General features: G+C 32.6%; 1 protein-coding gene across 2 annotated transcripts in view; it reads left to right on the top strand.

Annotated features, from left to right (window-relative positions):
* Positions 1-26257, top strand: part of Apoltp (Apolipoprotein lipid transfer particle) — a 1459665-nt gene that overhangs the window by 301042 nt on the left and 1132366 nt on the right. For both annotated transcript variants that reach the window (XM_072546518.1, XM_072546519.1), the window contains exons 13-14: positions 8711-8909; positions 9018-9604. In XM_072546518.1, coding sequence (XP_072402619.1) covers positions 8711-8909; positions 9018-9604 — 786 coding nt within the window. The remainder of the gene's footprint in view (positions 1-8710; positions 8910-9017; positions 9605-26257) is intronic.

A 26257-nucleotide genomic window follows, 5' to 3' on the forward strand; every position in this document is an offset into this window, starting at 1 on the left:
TTTAGGGCTGCACAGCCCCCTTAAAATTTTTCTGTGCACTTAGATTTTGCTGTTTCCTTTTTATGAAAAATGCTTTCAGATCAAGAAAGTAGCGTGTCCATTTTTGTTACAAAATGTCAAGTAGTTTAGGAGATAATGCAAAAAAACAATTTTTATTTTGTAACTTCAAAGGGCTGTAACTTTTTTTGTATACACTTTTGTACTAAGGTAAGTTGGATTAAATCAATTTATTTTTGTTACCGGAATGCGTGATTTAATTTATGACATACCTTTTGGAAACACCCTGTATGTAGTTATATATTCCTATGAAAGCGATTTATTGCACTACATGACCTACTCTACGATTCTGTTCAGATTACACCATTCTCGTCGCGGAAGAGAGAAACCGTTGACTATGGAAATGTGAGACTTGTTAGCTTCTTCGTAACTTTCGCTTCGCCTATCTAATGCTCATCGATTGTAAAATTGTTTGGAAGATTGTTAACTGTTCTTGTTATCGGGTTTCGAGATTTCAGCCGCAATTGTCCCTAGTTTAGCTGATCGATATCGGTATTTACGGGCAGTAAAAGATTATTTTGATATTTCTGGTATTGAGCTTTAATGACAGGCAACCGTTTTTTTTTGTAATGCAATGTTGCTTGGCATAATTGCAATAATGCAATTATGCCAACAGACCCTAGCGATGAACAGGAAAATGAGTTTGAACATAAATAGCAAAATAAAAAATAAGAATATGTACCTAAATATTGCGACATGGAATGTTCGAGGAGTATACGAGGAGGGAGCATTAATTAACCTAATAAAAGATCTAAAAAAATATAAAATACACATCTTAGCAATACAGGAAACACATTTAACTGGAAACAACGTCGAAAAGATTGGCCCATACACGTTTTATACAAGTGGAGGCAATAATAGGAATTTTGGAGTGGGTTTTCTGGTACATGAAGACGTGGAGCAGGTAAAACGATTCGTAGTAAAATCTGACAGAATGTGTGCAATTAGAATTAAAGGAAAACAGAACATGATATCGTTGATAAATATACATGCTCCAACAGAAGAAAAAGAAGAAGAAGTGAAAGATGAATTCTATGAAGAATTAGAGTCATTGTGTGAAGAAATAATGCCCAGACAAGACACTAAAATTATTATAGGGACACGCCAATGCAAAGGTCGGAAGAGAAGATATATATAAAAACATAACAGGGGGTGAAAGTAAACATTTGAATACAAATGATAATGGACAGAGATTAATCACATTCGCAATTGAAAACAGGATGAAGATAATGAGTATCAATTTTAGGAGAAAAAATATATATGTATAAAGGAACGTGGAAAATTCCGGGGTCAAATGGAACTAATCAAATAGACCACATCTTAATACAGGAGAAGTTTGCAAATTTAATAACAAATGTGAAAACGTGCAGAGGGGCTAACGTAGACTCAGATCATTTTTTGGTTAGAATTAATATGAGAGAAGCAATAATTAAAAAGCATAAACGGAAAAAGAAAGTGCAACGTAAATTTAACTTTGAAAAATTGCGAAAATTTGAGGTAAAGCAGGACTATCAAAAGGATATACAAGAAACCTACGCCAAACAAGATAGTACTACTGTGAGTAACATACAAAGAAAGTTCTTGAAAATCACAAACACTATAAAGGAAGCTATGTCGAAGAACATACCAAGAGCAAAAAGATTTAGAAAAAACCACTGGTTCAATGACGAATGCAGAACAGAGTTAAAAAAAAAAGATCAGATTGGAGATTAAAAAGTTTACGTTCGCAAAAACAAGACGACCTAGAAAGGTATGCCGTACAACGAAAAAAAGTAAAGAGAATCCTAAGGGAGCGGAAACGAAAGTATATGGAGAATAAAATTAAGCGCATTGAAGAAAATTACAAGAAAAATGAAATAAAATTTTTTTATAAAGAAGTAAAATACATTAAAACTGGGTACCAGGGAAGAACGATGAATGTAAAAGATAAGCAAGGAAACCTGATAGTGGATGAAGACCAAATATGTGAAAGGTGGAAAGAATATTTCGAAGAGATACTAAATGACGAAGTGACTACTGAAGAAAATTGTTATGTTCCTAGACCTCAAATAGTAATAGAAGAAATACCAAAGCCCACAAGACAAGAAATTGAAGAAATAATAAAAGATATGAAAAACCAAAAAAGTCCCGGGGAGAGCGGCATTGTGGCAGAGAACATAAAATATGGAGGAGAGGTCTTAATAAACAAACTTGGTGAGCTAATACTAGAAGGATGGGATGCCGAAGAAATGCCTCAAGAATGGAATAAGTCGATTATAATTCCTATACACAAAAAGGGAGATAGAACTGAATGCACAAACTATAGAGGAATATCCTTATTAGAAGTAATGTATAAAGTACTCGCCATACTAATTAAAAAAACGATTAGAAATATATATAGAAAAGAAACTAGGAGAATACCAGGGAGGATTTTGGAGAGGAAGATCAACAACCGATCAAATTTTTATGCTAAAACAACTCCTGACCAATTGCTATGAATACAACATTTCAGCACAAGTACTTTTCATTGATTACAAAGCTGCCTACGATACAATAAACGGAAACCAGTTAATAGAAACACTTAAAGAATTTCAAGTGCCAGAAAAAATAATAAGATTGGTAGAAATGACAATTAGACAAACCATTTGTGCTGTGAGATGCAACGGTACAGTCTCAGAAGAATTCGAAGTGAAAAAAGGTGTTCGCCAAGGAGACCCGTTGTCTACATTGCTATTCAATATAGTTCTAGAAAAAAAATTATAAGGATTAGTGAGATAAATAGGTCCGGTACTATTTTATACAAGGAGCACCAATGCTTAGCATACGCTGATGATGTGGTTCTCATTGCAAGAAATGGAAAAGAACTATCAAATATAACAAAAAGACTGATTCGGGAAAGCTCTAAAATGGGACTGAAAGTTAATATTAATAAATCGAAGTACATGGAGATCTCGAGCAAAGAAGGAATAAGCACCAGGGGATCCTTTAAATTGGAGGTGGAGAATGGATCAGTTGTAGAATTCGAGAAGGTGGATGAATATATGTACTTAGGTACTCTTATTGATCAAACATGTAAAGAAGAAACTGAAATCAACCTGAGACTGACCAAGAGCAACAGGTGTGCTGGAGCCATGAACAAAATAATTAAGGCCAAAGATATATCTCGTAATACAAAAATAAGAGTATACAAAACTATAATTAGACCCACAATGCTATACGCTGCCGAGACATGGACTATGAACAAAACCGTACAGAACACATTGGAAGCATGGGAAAGAAAGATACTTCGCAGAATATTTGGTGGAAAAGTAGTAGAGGGAGAATGGAGAAGACGAACTAATGCAGAAGTGTATCAGTTGTATGCTAACCCTACAATAACAAAAGTTGTGAAAAAACGTAGACTAGAATGGCTCGGTCATCTAGAAAGAATGCAAGGTAATAGACTAGTCAAGAATATTGCTTGGAGAGTACCTGAGGGCAAAAAAAGAGAGGAAGACCAAGAAATTGCCAGAATCAGAGATTGGAAGCTGTTAGCTAAGAATAGAAAACGATGGAAATTAGCCATCCAGCAATGGGCCTAAAAGGCTTGTTAACGCTGTACATACATACATGCAATGTTGCTTAAAGCTAAAAACTAATAAGTTGGTGTACTATTTATGATCCCATAATAAATCTCTTGGTTGATTTCATTGTTCACCTAGAACGTTCTAAAACTGGAGCACAATATTCGGCTGTTGAATAAACTAATTTAAGAGCGCTTGTTCTGATTGTGTCTGCAGTGGCTTCCCAAGAAGTGTTTACAAGCTTGTGAATGATGTTGTTGGGAGTTTTTACTTTAGCTGCAGTTTTATGTAAGTGTTGCTTGAAAGTGATGATGCGATCTACTATTACTGTCACGTTGTCAACTCACGAATTCAGCAAACTCACTAACTTTCCACTATCTTTTATTTAAATTTATACACATACATGATTACGGGTCTACGAGGAGGTCTGTTACGTTATGTACACATCTCGAACAATAAATATACAATAATAATTCAATAATAAATCTCTTTCACGTTTTATATATTCTACCAGGGTTACCATATCGGACCTTGAATCTACGTGATATAAGGCAAGGCCAAGGCTTCTTATGGCAAGGCTGTGTATAAAAAAGAAGTGTTTGTAATCCAAACATAACGGCTCGTGTCTTGACCCACTTTTAAAAACATATATGATTTAAGATATTTTATATAACATTACAATGTAAGGGTTTATACCCTTACTGTACACTTCCCATCAGGAAAAAAAATTTAAGCAATGAAAAATCGTTGCACTTCATTTTTCCGTCCATCTGTTAGGTTTTAAGGTATATATAGTTTGTTTCTTATAAAAATAAAAAAATCTTCTACAATAATTACTAACTCTTTAAGTGTTAAGTAATGTTCTTTCTATTCTCACTTAGTCACTTTTCACTTTACACTTTAGGCTATTGTTTACCCTGTATTTATTATTTATTAAACCAGTATACAGATTAATATTGTTCTTATGAATTAATAAGTATTTATTGTTTATATTTATGATAATGTTAGGTGCTTTATCTTCGATACCTTTATATGAACCCGAAAACAAAGGATCTAGTTTAGAAGATGACTCCTTCTTAACTAATAGCTCTCCTTGTTTATATATTACTGTGCCAGTTTTGACATCATATTTTCTTTTACTGACTTGTTTTGAACTTGTTAGCGTCTCTCTGGCCTCCTCTTTTGTTTCTATTTTCAGTCTGTATCTCAGCTCTATGGGGTAATCGTCAAAATTGTATAGCGGTTCCATCTCGTTCTGTACATTTGATGGCAGTCTACAGGTTCTTCCGAATACTAATTCAAACGGTGTGTAACCTGTTGCTGAATGTATCGAAATATTGTATGCAAAGCAATAGTATTGTACCCATGTCCTCCAACTTGTCGGGAAATTTGACAGTTGTATTCTCAGATACGCATTTAAATGTTTATGAGTATTCTCTAAAGCTCCAAGTGTTTTGTGGTGATATACTGTGGAGTTAAGTTGCTGTATTAGCAGAAATGTACATATTTATTTAAATATTCTTGCCATAAACTCTGTTTCTTGGTCCGTTACGATCCTTCGGGGTACTCTATACCTCAAAATGAAATTTTCTACCAATGATTTGGTTACTGTTTCGGCTTCTTTATTTTTTATTACGTATGCTTTCATGTATTTGCCTAATTCGCATTGTAACAGCGATATATATCTGTTCTCATTGTCATTCATCTCAAGTGGGCTTACCAGGTCTATGAATATCGTGTCAAATGCGCGGGTGGCTGTCGATGTGATAGTCATGGGTTTTCTGTTTTTTTCTAGTACTTATGTCTTTGGCAGTCATCGCATCTTTTTACCTATTCTAATCCGTTCCAGAAATAGTATTTCCGTATATTTCTGTGCATCCTATTTATTCCTGCATGTCTTCCTCTAGGTAACATGTGGATGTCGTTAATTATAACTCTTCTTAATTTCCAATCTGCTATGTTTTGTTTGTCTTGTACTATACAAACTTGTAACCCTGTTTCCTTAAAATATTTTGGATCCTTTCGTATTTCTTTAAGGATTGGCCTATTCTTATTATTTTTCATTATTACTGTCTTTTTAATCTTTCTTGTACGCACATCTTTACCAAGTCTCCCAGCGTTGTTTGAAGTGCTATTCTACTTGTATTGCTTCATTTTTTTCATTTATTCTTGTAATCATCTCTTCGATAATTATATCTTTCTCCTTCCTGTCTCTTTTTAAATCGTATATTGTATATGTAGCCTTAAATTTATCTGTGTAGCTCTCTAATTTCTCTAACCATTTATAAGTGGTCTGTATAGTATTCTTTCGTTGTATTCGTTGGTTTTAAATCGTTGGTTTTAAATTTATAAATATGTACGTATTTTTATATGTACAAGTTAACAGAAAAGCTAATAATAGATATCATACTATGCAAAAAAAAATAAGTTACGAGAGCTACTAAAAATAAATTATATGATATATGGCAAAGCCAAGACTTCTTATGGCAAGGCTGTGTATAAAAAATAAGTGTTTGTAATCCAAACATAAACGGCTCGTGTCATGACCCACTTTTGACAACATAATATATGATTTAAGATATTCTATATAACATTATAATCTTCTTCTTCTTCTTGATGTGCCTATCCGTTACGAATGTTGGCGATCATAATGGCAATCTTTATCTTATCTGCAGCAGCGTGGAAAATCTGCACATATGTTGTACTGAACCAGATTCTGAGGTTCTTTAAACAAGATGTTCTTCTTCTTCCTGGACCTCGTTTTCCAAATATTTTTCCTTGCAGGATGGCTTGAAGGAGAGTATATCTGGATTCATTTCGCATAATATATCCGAAGAACTGTAACTTTCGAGATTTGATGGTGGTCAGTACTTCTAGATTCTTATTCATTCTTCTACGGACCTCCTCATTTGTGACTCGGTCAGTCCACGGGATCTTAAGCATTCTCCGATATAGCCACATCTCAAATGCTTCCAGTTTTCTGCACATAGCTTAGTTCAAGGTCCACGATTCAACACCATAAAAAAGGACAGAGAAGACGTAGCATCGCAGCATTTTTACTTTTATATCAAGAGAGAGGTTGTGACTCTTGAAGAAAGCCCCCATCCGATTGAAGGTGGATCTAGCTTTTCCGAAGTGTGCTAATTATCATAAGCTTTGTCTTCTTAACGTTTATATTGAGTCCATATTGTTGACTGTAATACGTGATTTTGTTCATAAGAACTTGTAGGTCTTCTAAGTTGTCCGCAAATACTATGGTGTCATCTGCATATCTGATGTTGTTTAGCCGGCAACCATTTAGTAGAATACCTTTTTCAGTTTCGTGCAAAGCTTCGATAAATATTCTTTCAGAGTACAGATTGAAGATTAGAGGAGATAAAATACAGCCTTGCCTCACTCCACGCATGATTTTCACATAGTCAGTGTGTTCACCTTCAACTCATAAGGCTTATAGTACGGTAATCTTTGCAGTTTTTGGCTCCTGGTTTTTTTGAAAGTGCAATAAACTCAGATTTTAGCCATTCTGTTGGTATTTCTCCAGAGTTGTATATGTTGTTGAATGTCTTTGCGATAATTGCTGTTGATTCGTTGTCCATTAGTTTGAGTAGTTCTGCTAATGTATATTATCAGGGCCTGCCGCTTTGCCATCCTTTAACTGTGTTATTGCGGAGTAAACTTGCTGCTGTTTGTCCAAGATGATGTTTCCGTCAGAATCAGTTATACTTCCTTTCTGCCTTCGTCTTAGTCCCCCTGTGAGTTCTTTAACTTTCCTATGTACATTGTGACTATCGTACTTTGACTGCAGAGTCTCAATTTCTTTGCATCTTTCCCTGGCTTCTTTTTCTTTCGCTTTTCTGATTTTCGTTCTTATTAATATATTTATGGTTTTATATTTGTCTGGGTCATTTTTGGCTTCTCTTCTCTCGTTCATTGGTTTTAGGATCTCATCTGTCATCCATGATTTTTTCTTCATTAATCAATCTGTCTTTATCTTTTCCATTTTGCACTATTTCTGTAATATGTTTGATCGTTTGTTCTTCGTTCAATTCGTCTCTAATTGCTAACATTACAATGCCTATTTATAAAAAAATTTATACCCTTACTATACATTACACCGAGATCTTTTGGGTTTGGATTATGTTTTAGAATAATTCCTTTGCTTTCTATGTTAAGTCTGGGTTTTGCTTCGCGGCAGCGGCTATTTAGATGGAAAGCCATAACTTCTGTCTTTGTAAATATGTGTTAATAAAATGTAGATCGCCTTCTGAATAGCTTTGGCATCCTCGATGTTTCTTTCTTGAATACTAAAATCATGTCATCTATTTAAATAAATCTGCATGAGGTTGTAGTGGGAGCGTTTAAGGTTTAATTGTTGAATAAGAGCGGCAATAGGACCGATCTACCGAGACTAGTCTAATTTAATGATATACAGATACATTATGCCAACACAGCAAACTACCTTGGTTTTCTCGATGACTAGCTTTGGTGAAAGGAGCATGTTAACAAGAAACGTGTTAAATTCTACATCAAGGTCACGTACAAACATGTATTGGTTATTTAATCTTTGTTGTAATTTATCAATCCACAAGAAGCTTGTTCTATATAGAGAAATACTGTGTTCAGTGTGGAATTATGGTGTCCAGTGATGGGGAAGCGCTTATCTAGCAAATCTAACATCACTGTGATTAAACGTTTTCAAAACAAAGTTATAAAGTGTATAGTGAATGCGCCTTAGCATGAACGAAACAGTGATCTTCATTGTGATCTGAATATCGATATGGTCACAGATGTAATTGCTAAATTTAATTCCAGAATTCTTTACGTGTGGAATACTAATAGACGGGTGAAATGGATAACTATTTGAACTTATTACATGACAAAACACTAAGTGCAAAATACATAGTCTTAGTTGCCTTTAGTATAAGTCTAACTTAAACATAAACATCACAAATTAACCCCGAATTTGTTAACTAACTTTAACCCATTTAATAAAAAATTTTTCTAGTTTACTTACCTTAATAATATAGTTAACTGATAATATTAGTTGTGATTCTTAATATTTAATTAGACATATTAATTGTAATACATAATAAATAATTTTTATTTTTTAGCTGATATTCAACCTACTATGTCCGTGGATTTGACAGGGGAAATGTCAGTTGATGCCTTTTTCGCTAGCACTGGAATTAAACTTAAAACAAACTTATACAGTGACAGCGCTGTTAAAGGAGAAATTAAAATTAAAGGGGCAAAACTTGTTAGTGTGAAGTTTAGTTTACCTAGAGAAAAGAATGAAATATTTGTAGCTAGGTAAATATTTTGGTTTATTAATTTAAATTTTCAATATATGCGAAGTAGATATTAACGAATATCTAGTAAAACGATTTCACAACAATTTTACTTATTTTTGTATTTTAGTTCCGAATTGTTAGTAAAACAAAATGAAAAGGAAGAGCCCCAGAAAAGTTTAGCATCAAAACGAATACACAACAATTTATGTTCTTGGCCTGTGATTGATCAAGCGATAGGTCTGAAATTGTGCACTAACTATGACTTTGTCAACTTAACCAAATTATCCAATATACCTTATTTACTGACAGCCGGACCAGCCAATTTCAGAATATCTCTACACAAAGCTGATCCCACTGCTACTGTATATTTGTTCGAGTACAAATGGAAACAATCACCGCACTCCAGTATCATATCTATATCATTTGATACGCCAGGATCAAATGTAAAGAGATTACTATCCACCAATATAACCCTTGATAAACAAACTCAAAATATCACTATGCTCATTGAATCCGCTGCGGGTACAGTTGTGGCTTATGGTCGATACAAAAATACTAATGATGAAAAGTCCATACATCTAGAACTTGATATTAACAATATGAAACACTTTGAGGCTAAAGTAGCTTTAATCAGGTCTCCTCTAAGGCTAGGATCTTCCTACAGACCCGAAATATATTTAGCACTAAATGGGGAACGAATTTTTAGTTTTTCTGGTAAGTTTTAAGAAAATTGTTTTTGTGTGTTCTACCGTTGATTGAATAACATAAATAGATCAGCAACGCATATGGAGAGAAACGTGCAACCCAAAAAATTAAAATTTCATCAAGAATCAGCGACTCTAGTGGATATTTCGGGAAACAACTAGTTACGAATTTGCGCTCATACGAGAATGATCGTAGAAAGAGGTGACGTTACCTCCCCTATCGTTCCCTACCACAACCAATTTACGGCAGTACTTACGAAGTGTAATGAGTCAGAGAACTAAACATACCAGCGTTATCTGAATTATGATTTCTAAGAAATATGTCTGTGAAGCATTTAGCAATTCGCGAACAGTTTGAATTTATTTTGTCAATATTATATTTTGTATACAGATACGATAAAGATCGAACTGCAATGAAAATTATTTGATATGTAATTTAGAATGTTAACAATTATAAAAACAAGGGGTGCCCGATCTAATTTTGTTGTGACTATAATTAATTAATAATTAAATAATAACTTTTTTTATAAAGAAAATTTTGCGGACACATAATATTTTAGATTCATTCAAAACAAAAAAAGGCTTTTTTAATTTTTCTCTTAAGCTGATCGTTTTTAAGTTATAAACAATTTAAAACTGAAAAAATAACGAGGGATGATGATCTTCAAGGCTTAGAATCATAAGTTTCACTTCATTTTTGAAATTTTAAAGTACCTAAATTCTAGCTCAACATTATTTTATCAGGTCTTGATAAGTATTTTGGACTTTCATTTAAAATCATTGTTTTTTACTTGTTAATGTAGCCCAGCCCGATCGCCTGTCTTTCCACAAGGAACCTTCCTCATTACCAATTAAAAAATATTTGCAAAAATGCAAAACATGGCAAACATTCTTATCTTGACTTAATAGAAAAAATTTCGAAAGTTTCTACTTGATGATTACAAAATTAATATTTTTGCTTGTGTTTTTGAGCCTTGAAAATCGAAATCTTTCGTTTTTTTCTTTTTAGTTTTAAATTATTTAAAACTCGAAAACAATCAACTTCAGAGAACAATTACAAAAGACCTTTTTTGTTTCGAATGATAAAAAAACCTAACATAATACCTGCCCAAGCCTGATTTTTATTATACTTATAAAAAAAAGTTATTTTTAATAATTTTTAATTAATTATATTCAAAACAAAATTATCTCAGGCACACCTCGTTTCTCATAATTTTGTTAACATACTGAATTACATATCAAATAATTTTTAAATTAATATAATAAATTGTCATTAAAAATAACGGTGCAGTTCTATATTATATCGGATCCTATACTAATCCAGTAAAATAAGGCATAAAAGGGGACAAACCTCGGAATGAAAGATAATAAGCTAAAAATTTGCATACGTCTTTATTTTGATGGTATAAAACTTACCTCAAAAGTCTCATATAATCACGTGTCCGCGACTTAAGATATTAAAGGTCAAAGGTCACGAAAATGAGTTTTCTGCAAATATCTCGTTTCCCTTACACTTTATGACATTTAAGGTGGTAAGAAAAATTGTAGAATGGAAAATTCTCTTCAATTTTTATCTTAAGTACTTTTATGTACCTTCAACCCTTCTTAAGATAGAGCGAAAAGAGTGGGGGACCGCTTACCTGTTTATACGGTAACGGTATAGACATGCTTATCGACAAATTAAAAGCTGTTAATATCACTACAAAACAAGCCAGAGATGATGCTGATGTTCTCATTGTAGAAACAGCTGTTGCAGAGTCTGAACATGTAGGAAAAACTTCCGTCATTGTAGGAGAAGATATTGATTTGCTAGTTATCTTGATAGGACGAGCTCAATCACATCAACAAGAAATTTTTTTTAAAAAAATTGGTAAGGGTAATGCGGAGACAAAATTATATTCATCGAAAAGTTTTGATAAATACCCTCATTCTAAGAAACACATCTTATTTTTACACGCGTTTAGTGGATGTGATACGACTTCTGCGATTTATAGGAAAGGTAAAATATCGATAAAAAATGTTCGAAAAAAATCACCATTTACATCAGTCACCTCAACTATTTCAACAAAAAAACTGCTCTGTACAAGAATTATTTTAAAATGGTGTACGTATTTTCTTAGCAGCGTATAATGCTCCAACATCAGAAGACGATATAGACTCTTTTCGATACACCCAGTTCATCAAATCAACAAGACTCAACAAACCAGTGCAGTTATCAAGTCTTCCACCTTCAAGTGCAGTAGCTGGTCAGCATATCATTCGTGTCTATTATCAGACCCAAATTTGGTTGGGAAATGATTTAGAACCCCAAGAATTCGGCTGGGTAATGCAAAATGAATTTCTGGAACCAATAACAACATTATTACCGCCAGCACCAGAAGAACTGCTGAATACAATATTTTGCAATTGCAAGAAAAGTTGTGGTTCTAATTGCGGATGCAGGAAATCAGGATTGCAATGTACTTTAATTTGTGGGCAGTGTAATGGACAATCATGTCTAAACGCTTCATCAACTTCAGATGATTTCAATGAAGAAAGTGAATATGCACCTGATATTCTTGAATATTTTTATTCTGATACTTTAATAAACGAGAATGATGATGATGAATCCGATATTGAGCAGTCAGAGGAAGAAGAAGAAGAAGACGATGAAGAAGAAAATTAATACAAAAATATTAACCATACATAATAAATATTGATTTTTAACGGGAAATTTAAATAACACTACACCGTCTTTTCTCGATAGATTACAATTTTTATACACACAACGTGTCGTTGTAATTTTAGAGGAATTCATTTTTCACCAAACAAATAAATCGACTAGAACAAATAAATTACGAAACAAATTCAAAATGCACAGTTTGCAAGTATGATTATGTTAAGGAATTAAAGTGGGAGACCAATATTTACGTTGAGCATTAAGGGGAAATATTATGAAGAGAAGAAATCTTTTATGTTTAACCGTAGTGTAATTTTCTCTCCCGAAAATAGATGGCGAAAGTGTTTTTGAGAACAGAAAAGTTGCTACGTTTAATTTGTGTACGGCTGCGGATCTATTTGGATTATTCAATCAACGGTTCTACTATGTCTCTTTCATGCATATTATTTTACTGATATATATATATATATATATATATATATATATATATATATATATATATATACATATATATATATATATATATATATATATATACATATATATATATATATATATATATACATATATATATATATATATATATACATATATATATATATATATATATATATATATATATATATATATATATATATATACCATATGTGGTCCATATGTATGGAATAAATTTATTTTTGGCGTTATTATGTACTATCTGAAAAAAACCTAAAACAGGTCGATTTTTATTCTTAAAATGACAATTTACAGTATCAAAATATTATCCCCTTCCAGCACCCCCTTTGAATTATAAGCACCCCCTCGAAAATTTTAAATAACAAAGGGGGTCGTGTGGCACCTTGTTAGAAAGCAACTTTAGTCCTCTGTTCAGAAATATAAAGTTTTGACTTTACTGAGAAACTGAAAACTGAGAAAATTGATTTTCAAGATGTAAAATTGTGATAATGTCGCTTTTACAAAACTTTAGGTTGAATAAACATAATAATGTCACATAATATTTAGAATGTATTTTTCAATGTAATTTTCAATTAAATTAAATGTTCAAAATGACCACCATTCACTTCTATAGCCAAGGCGATCTTGGAATTCTCGCACAACATTTTGTACGACCTCGAGGTTATTTTGTTAATTTCTTCCATTATCCTAAATTTAAATCAGCAATTTTGTTTGGTCTATTAAAATATACTTTAGATTTTAAATAACCCCATAAGAAGTGATCGAGAGGAGTCAAATCGGGGATCTAGCCGGCCATTCGATCGTTCCACGTCTTCCAATCCACCTATTGGGAAAAACCTCGTTTAAATAATTTCTAACTATACGTGCAAAATGCGGAAGAGCTCTGTCTTGTTGGTAGTAAGTAGATCGATCTATCTTATTTGGATGATTGACATCAGGAAAAAATCTTCGGAATGTAGGCACTAAAAAGTTAATAAAAAAATCTACTAGATAAACCTCACCATCAACTGTGCCCTCCAAAAAATAAGGACCAATAATTTTATTGTTAATGATACCAGCCCGAATGTTAATTTTCGTAGGATATTGCGTGAATCTCACACACTAAGTGAGGATTTTCTCTGAGTTTGTTAACCGCTCCATTTAAATGAAACGTCGCTTAATTAGAAAAAACCATTTTGTTTATGAACTGCAAATCTGCGTTTATTCTGTCCATCATTATTTTACAGAACTCTTGTCTTCTATCGGAATAATCTTCATTTAACTCCAGAACCAACTCAACTTTGTACGGGTGGTATTTTTCTTTATGCAAAACTCTCAAAATAGATGATTTACTTACATCATTGACAGCGGCCAGTTTTCGAGTTTTCTTATATGGATTTTCCTCAATCTCTAGAAGTACATCTAACTCTTTTTCATCCATAAATTTAACATTTCTACCTGGTTTTTCAATATTTTTTACATGTGCAGTATAACGAAACTTCTCTTCAATTTTTCTTACTGTAGATTGCGAAACTTGTTGACCGGGGTATTTATTATTAAACATTTCACAAACCTCCTTTTGAGTTCTTGTTTTATTACCAAAACCAATCAAAATTAATATGTCTTTTCTTTGAGTCTCGGACAAATGAGACATAATTAAATTTAATACGCGCAAAAATATTATACTGACGTCTTTTAGTAACTTTAAATACCTAAATGACAGCAGCCTACTAGATTCATATCAATTGTTTATTTGGCTTTTTGACTAATATTATTATCTTCTGTATAGGTTTTTTCCCTAATGTTTAGCAGAACAGATACGAAAATACCTGATTATTTCTAAAGTATATTTTAATAGACCAGGCAATATTCCTGATTTAAAAGTTAGGATAACGAAAGAAACTAACAAAATAACCCCCGAGGTCATACAAAATATTGTACGAGAATTCCAAAATCGCCTCGGATATTGTCAAGAAGTGAATAATGGTGCTCAAGTTGAACATTTAATTTAATTGTAAAAATCAATTTTCTCCGTTATGATTGCACTCAACTCAAAAAACTTTATATTGCTGAACAAAGGACTAAAATCCCTTTCTAACAAGTTGCCAAACGACCCCCTTTGTCATTTCAAATTTTCGAGGGAGTGCTTATAATTCAAAGGGGATGCTGAAAGGGGATATTTTCATACTGTAAATTGTCAATTTAAGAATAAAAATCGACGTGTTTCAGGTTTTTTTCAGACAGTACATAATAACGCTAAAGATGAATTTATTCCATACATATGGACCGCATGGTACATAATTATATTCTTGTATATTCTTGTAAAAAGTATCAGTTTATTGAAAGTATTACACTTCTTAAAAATTTAACGGAACACCTATGTTTTGCTAATATTAATTTCCAGTCTTGTCAAAAACTACATTAAAACGAAATTTTCAAAATTAATAGGAAACTTAATAATATGTAACGTAAATAAAATGAACTAGATTTTAAATTAATAAATGAAGCTTTAATGGTATTATAAATCTTGCTTTATGAATATTATTTAAAAAGCAAGATTTATAAAACCATTCCAGCTTCATTGGAAGACCTAAGACAACTAATAGTGCAGAAATGTAGTCAAGTAACCCCTAAAATACTTTAAAATGTTCTTAGTAATTTCGAACAGCGACTTTATAATAATTGTGTGGACGTCTGTCTAGTGCCGGATTTATTTCATGGACCGCCGGGAGCTGTCATACTAAGGTTAAACACAGACAGGGCGGTTTGCGCCGCGTCTGCGCATATTCGGCTGCCGCGCGGCTTAAAATACATTAGGCGATTTAACAGTGGCAGTAGTTTTGCCTTTGTATTCGGTGTTGTCAAATTTAGTCGAGTTTTGGACATAGAGTGGTATATTGATTTCTCTAGAATCATCTAGTGAAAGTGAGGACGAGTGTTTTTCCTAATAAGTGCAAGTTTACTTCATATTAGATCAAAGAAGAAGAAGAAACGCAGGTATACTTTAAAAAAGATGTATTAGATATAAAAACGGTAGGAGTTAATAGGGTAAAGGTAATTTTTAATACCTTAGAAATAGCCAATAGCTTAGTTAACTACGATATAATATTAAAAAACGATTTAATAGCATTTATACCAAAATTGTATACTAACAAAAAAGGAGTTGTCAGGATGGTAGATACTTTCTTTTCTGAAGAATATTTATTAACGGCTATCAAATCAACCTTACAGGTAGCGAGTGTTTATCGTATGAAAAGGAAAATTATAGACTCTGATGGAAACGTAGTTTGGTAAACAGATAAATGATAATAGTAGAATTTTTAGGAAATGAAATTCCAAAATGTATACAAATAAATTTATGCAATTTCCATGTTGAACCTTACATAAAACCTGCTGTACAGTGTTTAAAATATCTGAGATATGGCTACTCAGCTAGACAATGTAAATAAAAAAATGAGAGATGTCAAAAGTGTACAGATAGAAGTCATACAAAATAGGATTGTAAAGAAAAAAATTGGTGTATTTATTGTAATATTAACGACCACCCCTCAATCTCACGTATTTGTCCTGTATATTCAAAGCAAAAGGGGATAAAACAAATTATGTCAGTTTATAACATTTCTTTTAAAGAAGCCGAAAATATATAATCCATCATATGCGAAAGTGGCTACAAATAACCGATTCTCTATTTTAAACAATGATAACAATTTTTCAACTTTACCGAATACTTCTGGCGACAGTCCATCGTCTAATATTACTTTTAAAAAACCAAAACCAGCTTCTAAAGCCAATACTATTAAAACAATTAAACGAACACACCCAACCTCTCCTACACCTGATATTATGCCTATAAAAAAATCATACGAACCTAGTCAAAAACCTAAACTCATTATACCTAACCCCTACAGAGAAGAATTTATGGACTATAAAGAGAAAACTATAATGTTAATTACTTTTTTTATACATAAATTTCAAAAAAAATTTCAATTAGCACCAAATACTCTCATGATATCTAATATCAGGGACTTTGTAGAAAGTGCCTTTGTTTCAAGTGATCCAAATGAGTATAGTAAATCAGATTCAAGTTAAAAACTATTTTACTGATTAAACTTAAAAAATGGCTAATAAACAAACAATTAAATACCAATTAGTAATTTTGCAGTGGAATAGTAGATCAATAACATCTAATAAAAAAATTTTTAAAATTACCATAATAAAAACCATGTTGATATTATCATACTTTCCGAAACTTGGCTTAAGTCTAATAGTAATTTTAATACAAAGGGATATAATTTCATTAAAAGATGCCGTGATGACAGATATGGCGGAGTTGGTATATTTATCTTACAAACAATTAACTATCAAGAAAGTGTAATAATCCAAAATTTTTCAAGAGGCATTGAAGTATGTGCAGTATTTATTGCAGATATAAATATTTCTTTCGTTTCAGTATACAAACCTTTAGACATAGCAGTCACAAAAAAAATTGGTTAAATTTATTGGAACAGTTTGATATCTCTCGTACAATTTTTTGCGGCAATTTTAATGTACACCATTACAGGTAGGGCCCTATTCCGGAAGATCGCAGGGGAAAGGTTTTAACAGAAGCTTTAGATTTTTTGGAACTAATTACTTTAAATGGTGGATCGCCCACTAGAATTAATCCCAATGGTAATCACTCTACAGTTGATTTAACTCTTATCTCCCCTGTCTTGGTAGATTTGGTAAACTGGCCAGTATATCAAGACACTTTAGGTTCTGATTACTACCCTATTCAAATTCAGCTCCAAATTGCTCCCATATCTTTCGAAATCAATCCCACAACCAAGTGAAATGACAGTCGTGCCAATTGGTCAGCCTTTCAAGCATTTATTAAAAATGAAATCAGTTCAAATCATGACAGTTATTTGAATCTAAATGATTCAAATAACTGTCGAATAACAAAAAAATTATTTGAAGTTATATCTTCAGCAGCATCTGCATCCACGCCCGTTAAAAAACCTGTCATTCCTTCTGTCCCAAGGCCCTCTTGGTGGGACGAAGAATGTTCTGATATAGCTGAAAGTCGCTCCCACGCAATTATTCAGAAAACAAGGAAATATTACAAATTATCTGATCAAAATATTGCAGCAAAGGCTAAACTTATTTTTAAGTTAAAACAAAAAAAATAGTTGGATAACCTTTTTTAATCAACTCAATAGATCTACACTCCTTTCAAACATTTATATTAAAAGAAACTCCGTTGCACGAAGATTAAATCGAGGATGTTCTGAATCAGCTAGCCCCGCCTTCGTTTTCTAATGTCGATGTAGATAATCAAAAAAAATTTCATTTTTATTCTACTTCAGATACTATGTCTAAAGCTTTTACCTATTCAGAGTTAATTTTGGCATTAAAACAAACCAGAAGCACGGCTCCCGGTTTGGATGGTTTAACATATAAAATTTTACACAATTTTCCAGTTTCAGCTAAATAAATAATTTTAAAAATTTTTAACAACTGGTGGGTAAAACAAGATTATGCTAAGGATTTAAAAAATATTGTTATATGTTTAATAGAAAAACACCATCTAAAGATCCAAATACATCGGACACACATCTAGAAATCTAATAGGCAGACTAACAGAAATCACAAAAAAGTGACCTTAGAAATAATAAAAATACGTGTGCATTAATAGATCATGCAATTAATAAAAAGCATTCATTTAACTTCAATGAAACTAATATATTAAGACGTGAAAACCAATTAAATAAAAGAGAATTCTTAGAAATGGTATGCATAAATAAATATCAATGCGTTAATAAAAAAACTGATATTGATAAACTAAGAAATATCTATAATTACATTCTGTCTTACGAAAATTAATACTATAATTTTCTAATATTAGATTTTCTGACTATAAATACTATAATTTCAAAAAATTTAAATATTCATATTTGGCGCCACTTTGTACGATAACAATCAAGAGCTAGTTATCAATAACAAAAAATATAATAAACAGAAACGAGTGTATTTCTGATGTAAATCAAACATCAATATAATAATCAATGTCATAATGAATTTATACAAAATTAAATAAAATTAAAATATTGTACTTACATAACTATATAATTTTAATAAGTTAAGTTTTAATGTTTTGTCAATTTAAAAATTTGATGGATTAACCTCATGTTGTAAGTTTTAATACTAGTTTTATACAATGTTATTTAATTCTAATTTCATTGTATTTACTGATACTATATTTTAGCATATCCTGAAGAAGCAAATAAATTTTGCGAAAGCTTGATTAAAGAACAAGGAGTTTCACTTTCCTCTATTAATGACTGCAACCTCAAAATAAAACTTTATTTTACATAACGTGTCAGTCAATAATACCTAACTACTTTATATATATATATATATATATATATATATATATATATATATATATATATATATATATATATATGATCTGCTTAAGTTTAAATTAAGTTAAATTAAATTAAATTAAATTCAATAAGATTTCTCAGGGTTCTTTACTACAAACAAAAATATTTTAATATAAGGTTGAATGCTTGAATAAATGAACTTTGATAAAATAAAGGCAGATATCGAGCACTTTTTTATTAATTAAATCTTGCCCAAGTACTTTCGCTCCCTAGACAATCTTCAGGGGCATTTCGTCAATTTTGGGCTATCCAACAATTGCAGAATGTCATAAAAATAAAATTAAACATAAAGTTGAACATAACACTACACTAAACAAGGACAAACAGTTTAAAATTATTAAAAAAAAGTCGAAGTTACATTCTGGTCGGCAACAGGAGAGAGATTGATTCATGAATGAGAATGAATTCTCTCTCCTATTGCCGACCAGAATGTATTTGTCCTTGTTTAGTATAGTATTATGTTCAACTTCATGTTTAATTTTATGTTTATGACATTGTACAATTGTTGGATAGCCCAAAATTTATTTTTATCTTCTTCTTAAGGTGCCTGTCCGTTCCGAACGTTGGCGATCATTCTGGCTATGTTGACTTTGTTGGTTGCCATACGAAATAGCTGTGTTGAGGTTTTTCTATAACATGCTCTCAGGTTAGTAAGCCAGGATATTCTTCTTCGTCCTTGGGCCCTTTTTTCTTCAATTTTACCTTGCAAAATGCATTGAAGTAGCTCATATCTGCCTTGATTTCCCATTATATGTCCCAAGTACTGCAGCTTACGGCTCTTCACGATGTTGACCAAATCCGCAGTTGTGTTCATCCGCAGTACTTCTTCGTTGGTGACTTTGTCTGTCTATGGTATCTTCATGATCCTTCTGTTTGACCATAGCTCAAAAGCCTGAAGTTTTGATAGAGTTTCCGCCTTCAATCTCCACGTTTCTACTCCGTACAGAAGCACTGAGTACACATAACATTTAAGGAGGCTTATTTTTGTTTCTAGGGTGAGGTCATAGCTCTTGAACACAGACTTTTATTTTATTATTATATAGAAATATAAAAATAAATATCGTGTACAATTTATTATCTATTCCTCAGAACAAAAGACAACTTAATTTTGTTATCTCCCTTTTAAACCAAGTTATTTAATTTACTGTAAAACTTGTTTTAATTAACTTTCTTAAAAAACAAACAAAATTTTATTATGTGCCAATTATCTGATTTGTGAATTCAATTCTTTTTAATCAATTACTTTATAATATGGGTTTAAAAAACATATATGCTACAAATATAACGCTTATTTCACAAATAATTTGACTGACCTTTTTGATTTACTCTCTGCAATGTTTCCCGACGGACACTGTGGCTCTGCTTCCTCCTTCCAAAACTGTTACACAAAACAGCATTCGTTCAGATTCTCTCCAAAATTAGCCTCCGACTCATTTCAAAATAATAATAACGGCAATCTTTCAGCCGAATGGTTCTCCCCCCTCGACTGGTTATCGCGTATAAACTTTATATAAATTTTATTCTTACTTACAGAGTTAGGAGTCTCTTCGGACACAAAGAGTTTGGGATTCTCAACCTGCTCTCGATTCGCCTTGAACTGTTCTGCTATCACCACCTTAATTCACAAACAACAACTTATATATTTTTCTCAGTGTTCTGAAACTGGATTTCTTGTTCTGAATGGTAAAAATACAATGATTGAAATCTCCTGGTTCAATTTTCAAATCGACTGTCCTATTCTCCTACCCTCGTTCTTTCTAGTCAATCATACACATTTATTCAAGGACTAATGCAGCTTACAAAAAAGCATAAAATATCGATAATAATGGGAGACCTCAATGCAGAAGTGGGAAAAGGCAGATCTGAGAATACCATTGGAGAACATGGATTAGGTCAGCGAAATGAAACAGGCGATAGGCTGTTTCAATTTTTTCAAGAACAGGATATTACTATTATGAATACATGGTTCAAATTACCTGCGCGCAGACTATATACATGGAAATCGCCACAAGACAATGATAAAAATTGAGTCAGAAACCAAATAGATTATATCATGATCAACCAGATTAACCAGAGATACCAAAATAGCATACATAGCGCAAAAACTTACCCCGGTGCAGATGTCCCTTCCGACCTCACCTTGCTCGTCGCCAAATTCAAAAACACGTTGAAAAGCATAAAAAGAAAGAAGAGAAAACAGAAATCAGTCATGAGCTTACTCAAGGATATAGAAACGAGACAGAAGATATCACAATGTGAGACGACAACACAAAAACAAAGAATGGAATAAATATAAAGAAATACAAAGACTAATAAGAAAAGCGATAGTGGAAGCAAAAGCACAGTGGCTTGTAGAAACTTGCGAAGAGATAGAAGATCTACAGAATAAACATGATGATAGACTTCTCTATTATGATGATAGAAAAAGATTATAGAAAATTAAAGAAATATGTGGGATCAGAAACTCTAGGCAGTGTGGCACAATAACAAGCACGGATGACAGAGTCCTGACCACAATAGAAGAAATAAGCGTTGAATGGCGAACATACATACAAAACCTATTCTCAGACGATAGAACAATAAATACTGATAGACAAACAAACATCGAAAATAACAACTTGCCCATTTTAACATTAGAAATAAAATTCGCCTTAAAAAATATGAAAACCGGAAAAGCCTCTGTACCTGATTACGTTCATAGTGAAAGACTCTTCAACAGTATATACAAGACTGGTACAATTCCACAAGGTTGGTTAACGTCTACGTTTGTGCTTATACCCAATTTCGTGTATAACGACTTTCGATTAATAAGTCTTATGCCCCATATTCTGAAGCTATTTTTAAAAATTATCCGTAACAGAATTTACAAAAAATGCGAAGAACATATAGGTCCGGAACAATTTGGCTTTCGAAACGGTATGGGAACTCGAGGAGCTTTGTTCAGTTTCATTGTTCTCATGCAAAAGTGTCGGGATCAGTACAAAGATGTTTGCTTGTGCTTTATAGATTATATAAAGGCTTTTGACAAAGTCAAACACGATCAGCTAATAGAATGCTTGCAAAAAAAAAGAACCTGATCTAAACGACATTAATACAATACGTGAACTCTACTGGAACCAAAACGCCTCTGTCAGAACTAAAATGAGTCATACTAAAACCATAAAAATTCAAAGAGGAGTTAGACAAGGTTGTATACTATCACCATTATTATTCAACTTGTACTCAGAGGACATCTTTGCACATGCTCTAGATGAAGCACAAGAAGGAATAAAAGTCAATGGAAAAATCGTGAACAATATCAGGTATGCCGATGATACAGTACTGATTGCTGGCAGTGAAGAAGAACTACAAATTCTGTTAACCAAAGTAGTGCGAGAAGGAGAACTAGACAGCCTTAAGGTTAATGTAAAAGAAACCAAAACAATGGTAATTTCAAAAAAACACACACCAGTTATAAACATACTAGTCAACAACAATCTAGTTGAACAATTGAAAAGGTTTAAGTATCTAGGCTGTTGGATACATGAAACCTTAGACCAAGAATAAGAGGTTAAATGTAGAATAGAACAGGCAATAAACAAAACACCTTCTTAGAGATGCAACAGTTACTCAATACCCGTAATCTTGATTTGTCCCTACGATACCGCATGATAAAGTGTTATGTATATAGTGTGCTATTACACGGCGTGGAAGGTTGGACGTTAATAGTCAGCTCGTTACGACGTTTAGAGAGCTTTGAGATGTGGGTATTTCGTCGTATGCTAAAAATTCCATGGACCGACCGCGTTAGAAATGAAGAAGTTTTAAGGCGTATGAATACAGAACATTAACTCACAGAAATTGTCAAGAAGAGTAAAACGTCTTATCGTGGACACATATTTAGACACAACAGGTATAACTTTTTTCAGCTTATTATAGAAGGGAAAATAGAAGGCAGACGCGGCCCTTGTAGACGACAAATGACCTGGCTGCGCAACATCAAAGATTGGACAGGATTAGACTTTCAAAGTTTAATAAGGAAAGCCCAAAATAGGGAAGATTTTGCAGAGGTCATCGCCAACCTTCGCTAAGAAGACGGCACCTAAAGAAGAAGAAGCAGAAATCAAGCGTGTTTTACCCACTTGGGTTTTTCCCTAAATTAACAGAAGATAATACCGACTAACCTTTCTTTTGTGTCTACAGGCAAATACTTATTTGTAAAAGATAACGTCTAATTCATAGCATTACCTTTAAAGAGAAATAATATATAAACCATTCTCTATCAAACAATAATTTGAATTACTGATTTAAAACCATGTATAAATATTTGTAAGATTTTAAAAAATATTTAATATTTTCTAAATAACCCCGAAATGTTTTTCCTATACAAATTGTTCTTATAGTGAAGTCGTTTTACCCTGTCGTATTTCGGATTAACGCCGGAAAAATAATTTATGACTCTAGTTACAGCCACTCTGTTATGATTTCCCTTTTCTACCTGCTTTGTGGTACCGAACCTCCTACTGGTCGGCTGTAGTACTTGAGGATAAATCAGCGCTACCAAAACATTTTTTTTTATAAATCGTGCAAAAACGTAAATTGAATGCTTTGTGCAGCTTGTGGAATTTACGAACGGACCTTGCAAAGAGTTTGCAAAATGAGTGAGGAGGAATTAAGTAAGAAAAAAAAAGTTTGCATCCGAAAACCCTCGACTTGCCACAAGGTATTAAAATCTTAATCAGAAATATCATTTATAACATGTACAAAGCAAAAGAACATGTTAAAAGAAAGACAGATTCAAAAAATTAAGGACAGAGAACTTTGTGATATGGGTTTGACCAGTTTATCAAAAATATTAAAAGCTATGGGTTTTAGATACAAAAAAACCAATAATCGTAAAGAAAATTCTTGACGAAACATCGATTTTTGCGAAAGGAAATAATACCAAATCATCCTGGCAAGATGATTCTACCAAATGCTATTCGAGTACTAGTACGAGTAATGGCAAAAGATATATTATATTGCATGCAGGAAATACGGAAGGTTTTATACCCAATGCTAGTCTTATATTTTCTTCGACAAAAAAAACTGATGATTACCACGGAAATATGGACGCCGATATTTTTGGAACATTGGTTTGAGGAAAAATTATTAAAAAATCTGGAAAATCCGTCATTAATAGTCTTAGACAATGCTTTGTATCATACCAGAGAGGAGGAAAAGTTTCCCACAAGCAGCTGAAAAAAAGAAGACTTAAGAAAGTGGCTGTCGGAGAAAAATATAGAACACGAACATCTAGTTTTAAAAGCTGAATTATTAAATAAGTAAAAAGAACACATTACTGAGAAAAAATTTGTCGTTGACCAAATGGCACTAAAATATGGTCATGAGGTCCTAAGACTACCACCACATCACTGCGCCAGTACAATCAATTGAATTGGTGTGGGTCATCACTAAAAACTACTATGATAAACATGCATGTAAGACCACCGACGAAGCCAGCGTTTTACAACTCTGGCAAGATGCACTAAACCAAGTCAATGAGGAACAATGGCGGAAATGTATTGAGCATACTGAAAAAAAATTTTAGAGTCATATGAAATAGAACAAGTTATTGATGAAGACCTTTAGTTATTCGTAATGATGAAGATTCAGATGAATCGGATAGCGAGTCAGATAGTGATGATACCTGTCCATAGATTAAGACGTAGATAGAAAAATTACCACAAAAGGGTACCATCCACCAAATAAGAAACAAAAAAAAATAAAACAAAAACCGCATGCAGGAGATAGCCGGAGGCACGCCGCACGACGCTCTTGATTGCAAGCACCAAAAAAATTAGATTAGCAAGTAAGGTAGATTAAGGACATGTCTGGACGAATGACTGGGTATTAGACGACGGATGAAAGGATTCGATGCTTGCTCGCCCTCGACTGCACTTGGTGCAGAAAAGGGAAAGCAAGTATCGACACACACAACCATCATTAGATCGCCGAACAATTGCTTTGAACGGAAGTGATAAAGCCAAATGGGCTAACCTACCACTTAAATGTAATTACACGGAAATCTCTCATTGCCTGACGGGGGATACCGCGAAATAGTCGAGACCTGGCTCCAATGACCAGGGGGCGGAGGAAAGCCGGGGCTGGTTGTACCGCAGGAGGACAACCAACCTCGGGGCGTTTGGGAAGGTGTCTGTGGAAAGAAGGAATAAGTCTTTGTTTTATATAGATATATATATTTTTATAGATATATTTATAAAATATATTAAAATAAAAATATAATACAAAATTTTGAATACCCAGTATTAACATTGGCAAATTTTTTTATGCTTAAATAAAAATAGAGTTTAGTACACCCTGAAAAAGAATTTTTGTTTTTTTAGCATAAATATTAACCACCATATTAATTTTTGAAGTTGCATGTGTAATATGAAAAATTTTTCAAAAACTTTAAATATCTCAAAAACGGTTATTTTTTCGAGAATGGTATCTTAATAAAAATCGATCCAGTTTTTTACGTAGATTCTAAAAAAATGACAAAAAGCAGAGTTTCTCTTTAAAATAAGAAACCTAATGGCGACTTCCGGTACAACCGGAAGTGCTAGAAGAATGCAAATATTTAAGAAATGAAGAATGCTTTGCATAACCCATTATTCCAAGTTTGTAGAAACCAGTGACGGCCAGAATTTTAAAAACTTTTAACCAACATGTTGCGTGAATGACCCTGTATATTTTATACTCAATGTTTATCAATTTACATTATGATATTCAATTTTTATAAAACATAAGACAAAGTTATTTTATTAAAAAAATCCATAATGTCGTATTATCAAATTAAGAAAACCGTACATTTTTAATTTGAGAACCGCTGACTACCTAAGGCAAATCTGAAAAGACACTTTTATTACTTATGCGATAGGCTTAAACGATCCTACTATAAAAACTATTCACTATTGAAGTCTACTCTTCTCCGAAAACACTTCCTTATTATAAATCATTATATTTACAAATTTTTAACTTATACAGGGTCTTGAATATTTATAATCTTATGGTATTTTGCATACAAAAATTTATTTTATTCTTGATCTATTTTAGAATCATAACAAATCCCCGCCTTTGCAAACGATAAAAGTTTTTCGCATACGCAACTGATTTTTAT

Source organism: Diabrotica undecimpunctata, chromosome 10 (genome assembly GCF_040954645.1).
Source record: "Diabrotica undecimpunctata isolate CICGRU chromosome 10, icDiaUnde3, whole genome shotgun sequence".
Taxonomy (NCBI): Eukaryota; Metazoa; Arthropoda; class Insecta; order Coleoptera; family Chrysomelidae; genus Diabrotica; species Diabrotica undecimpunctata.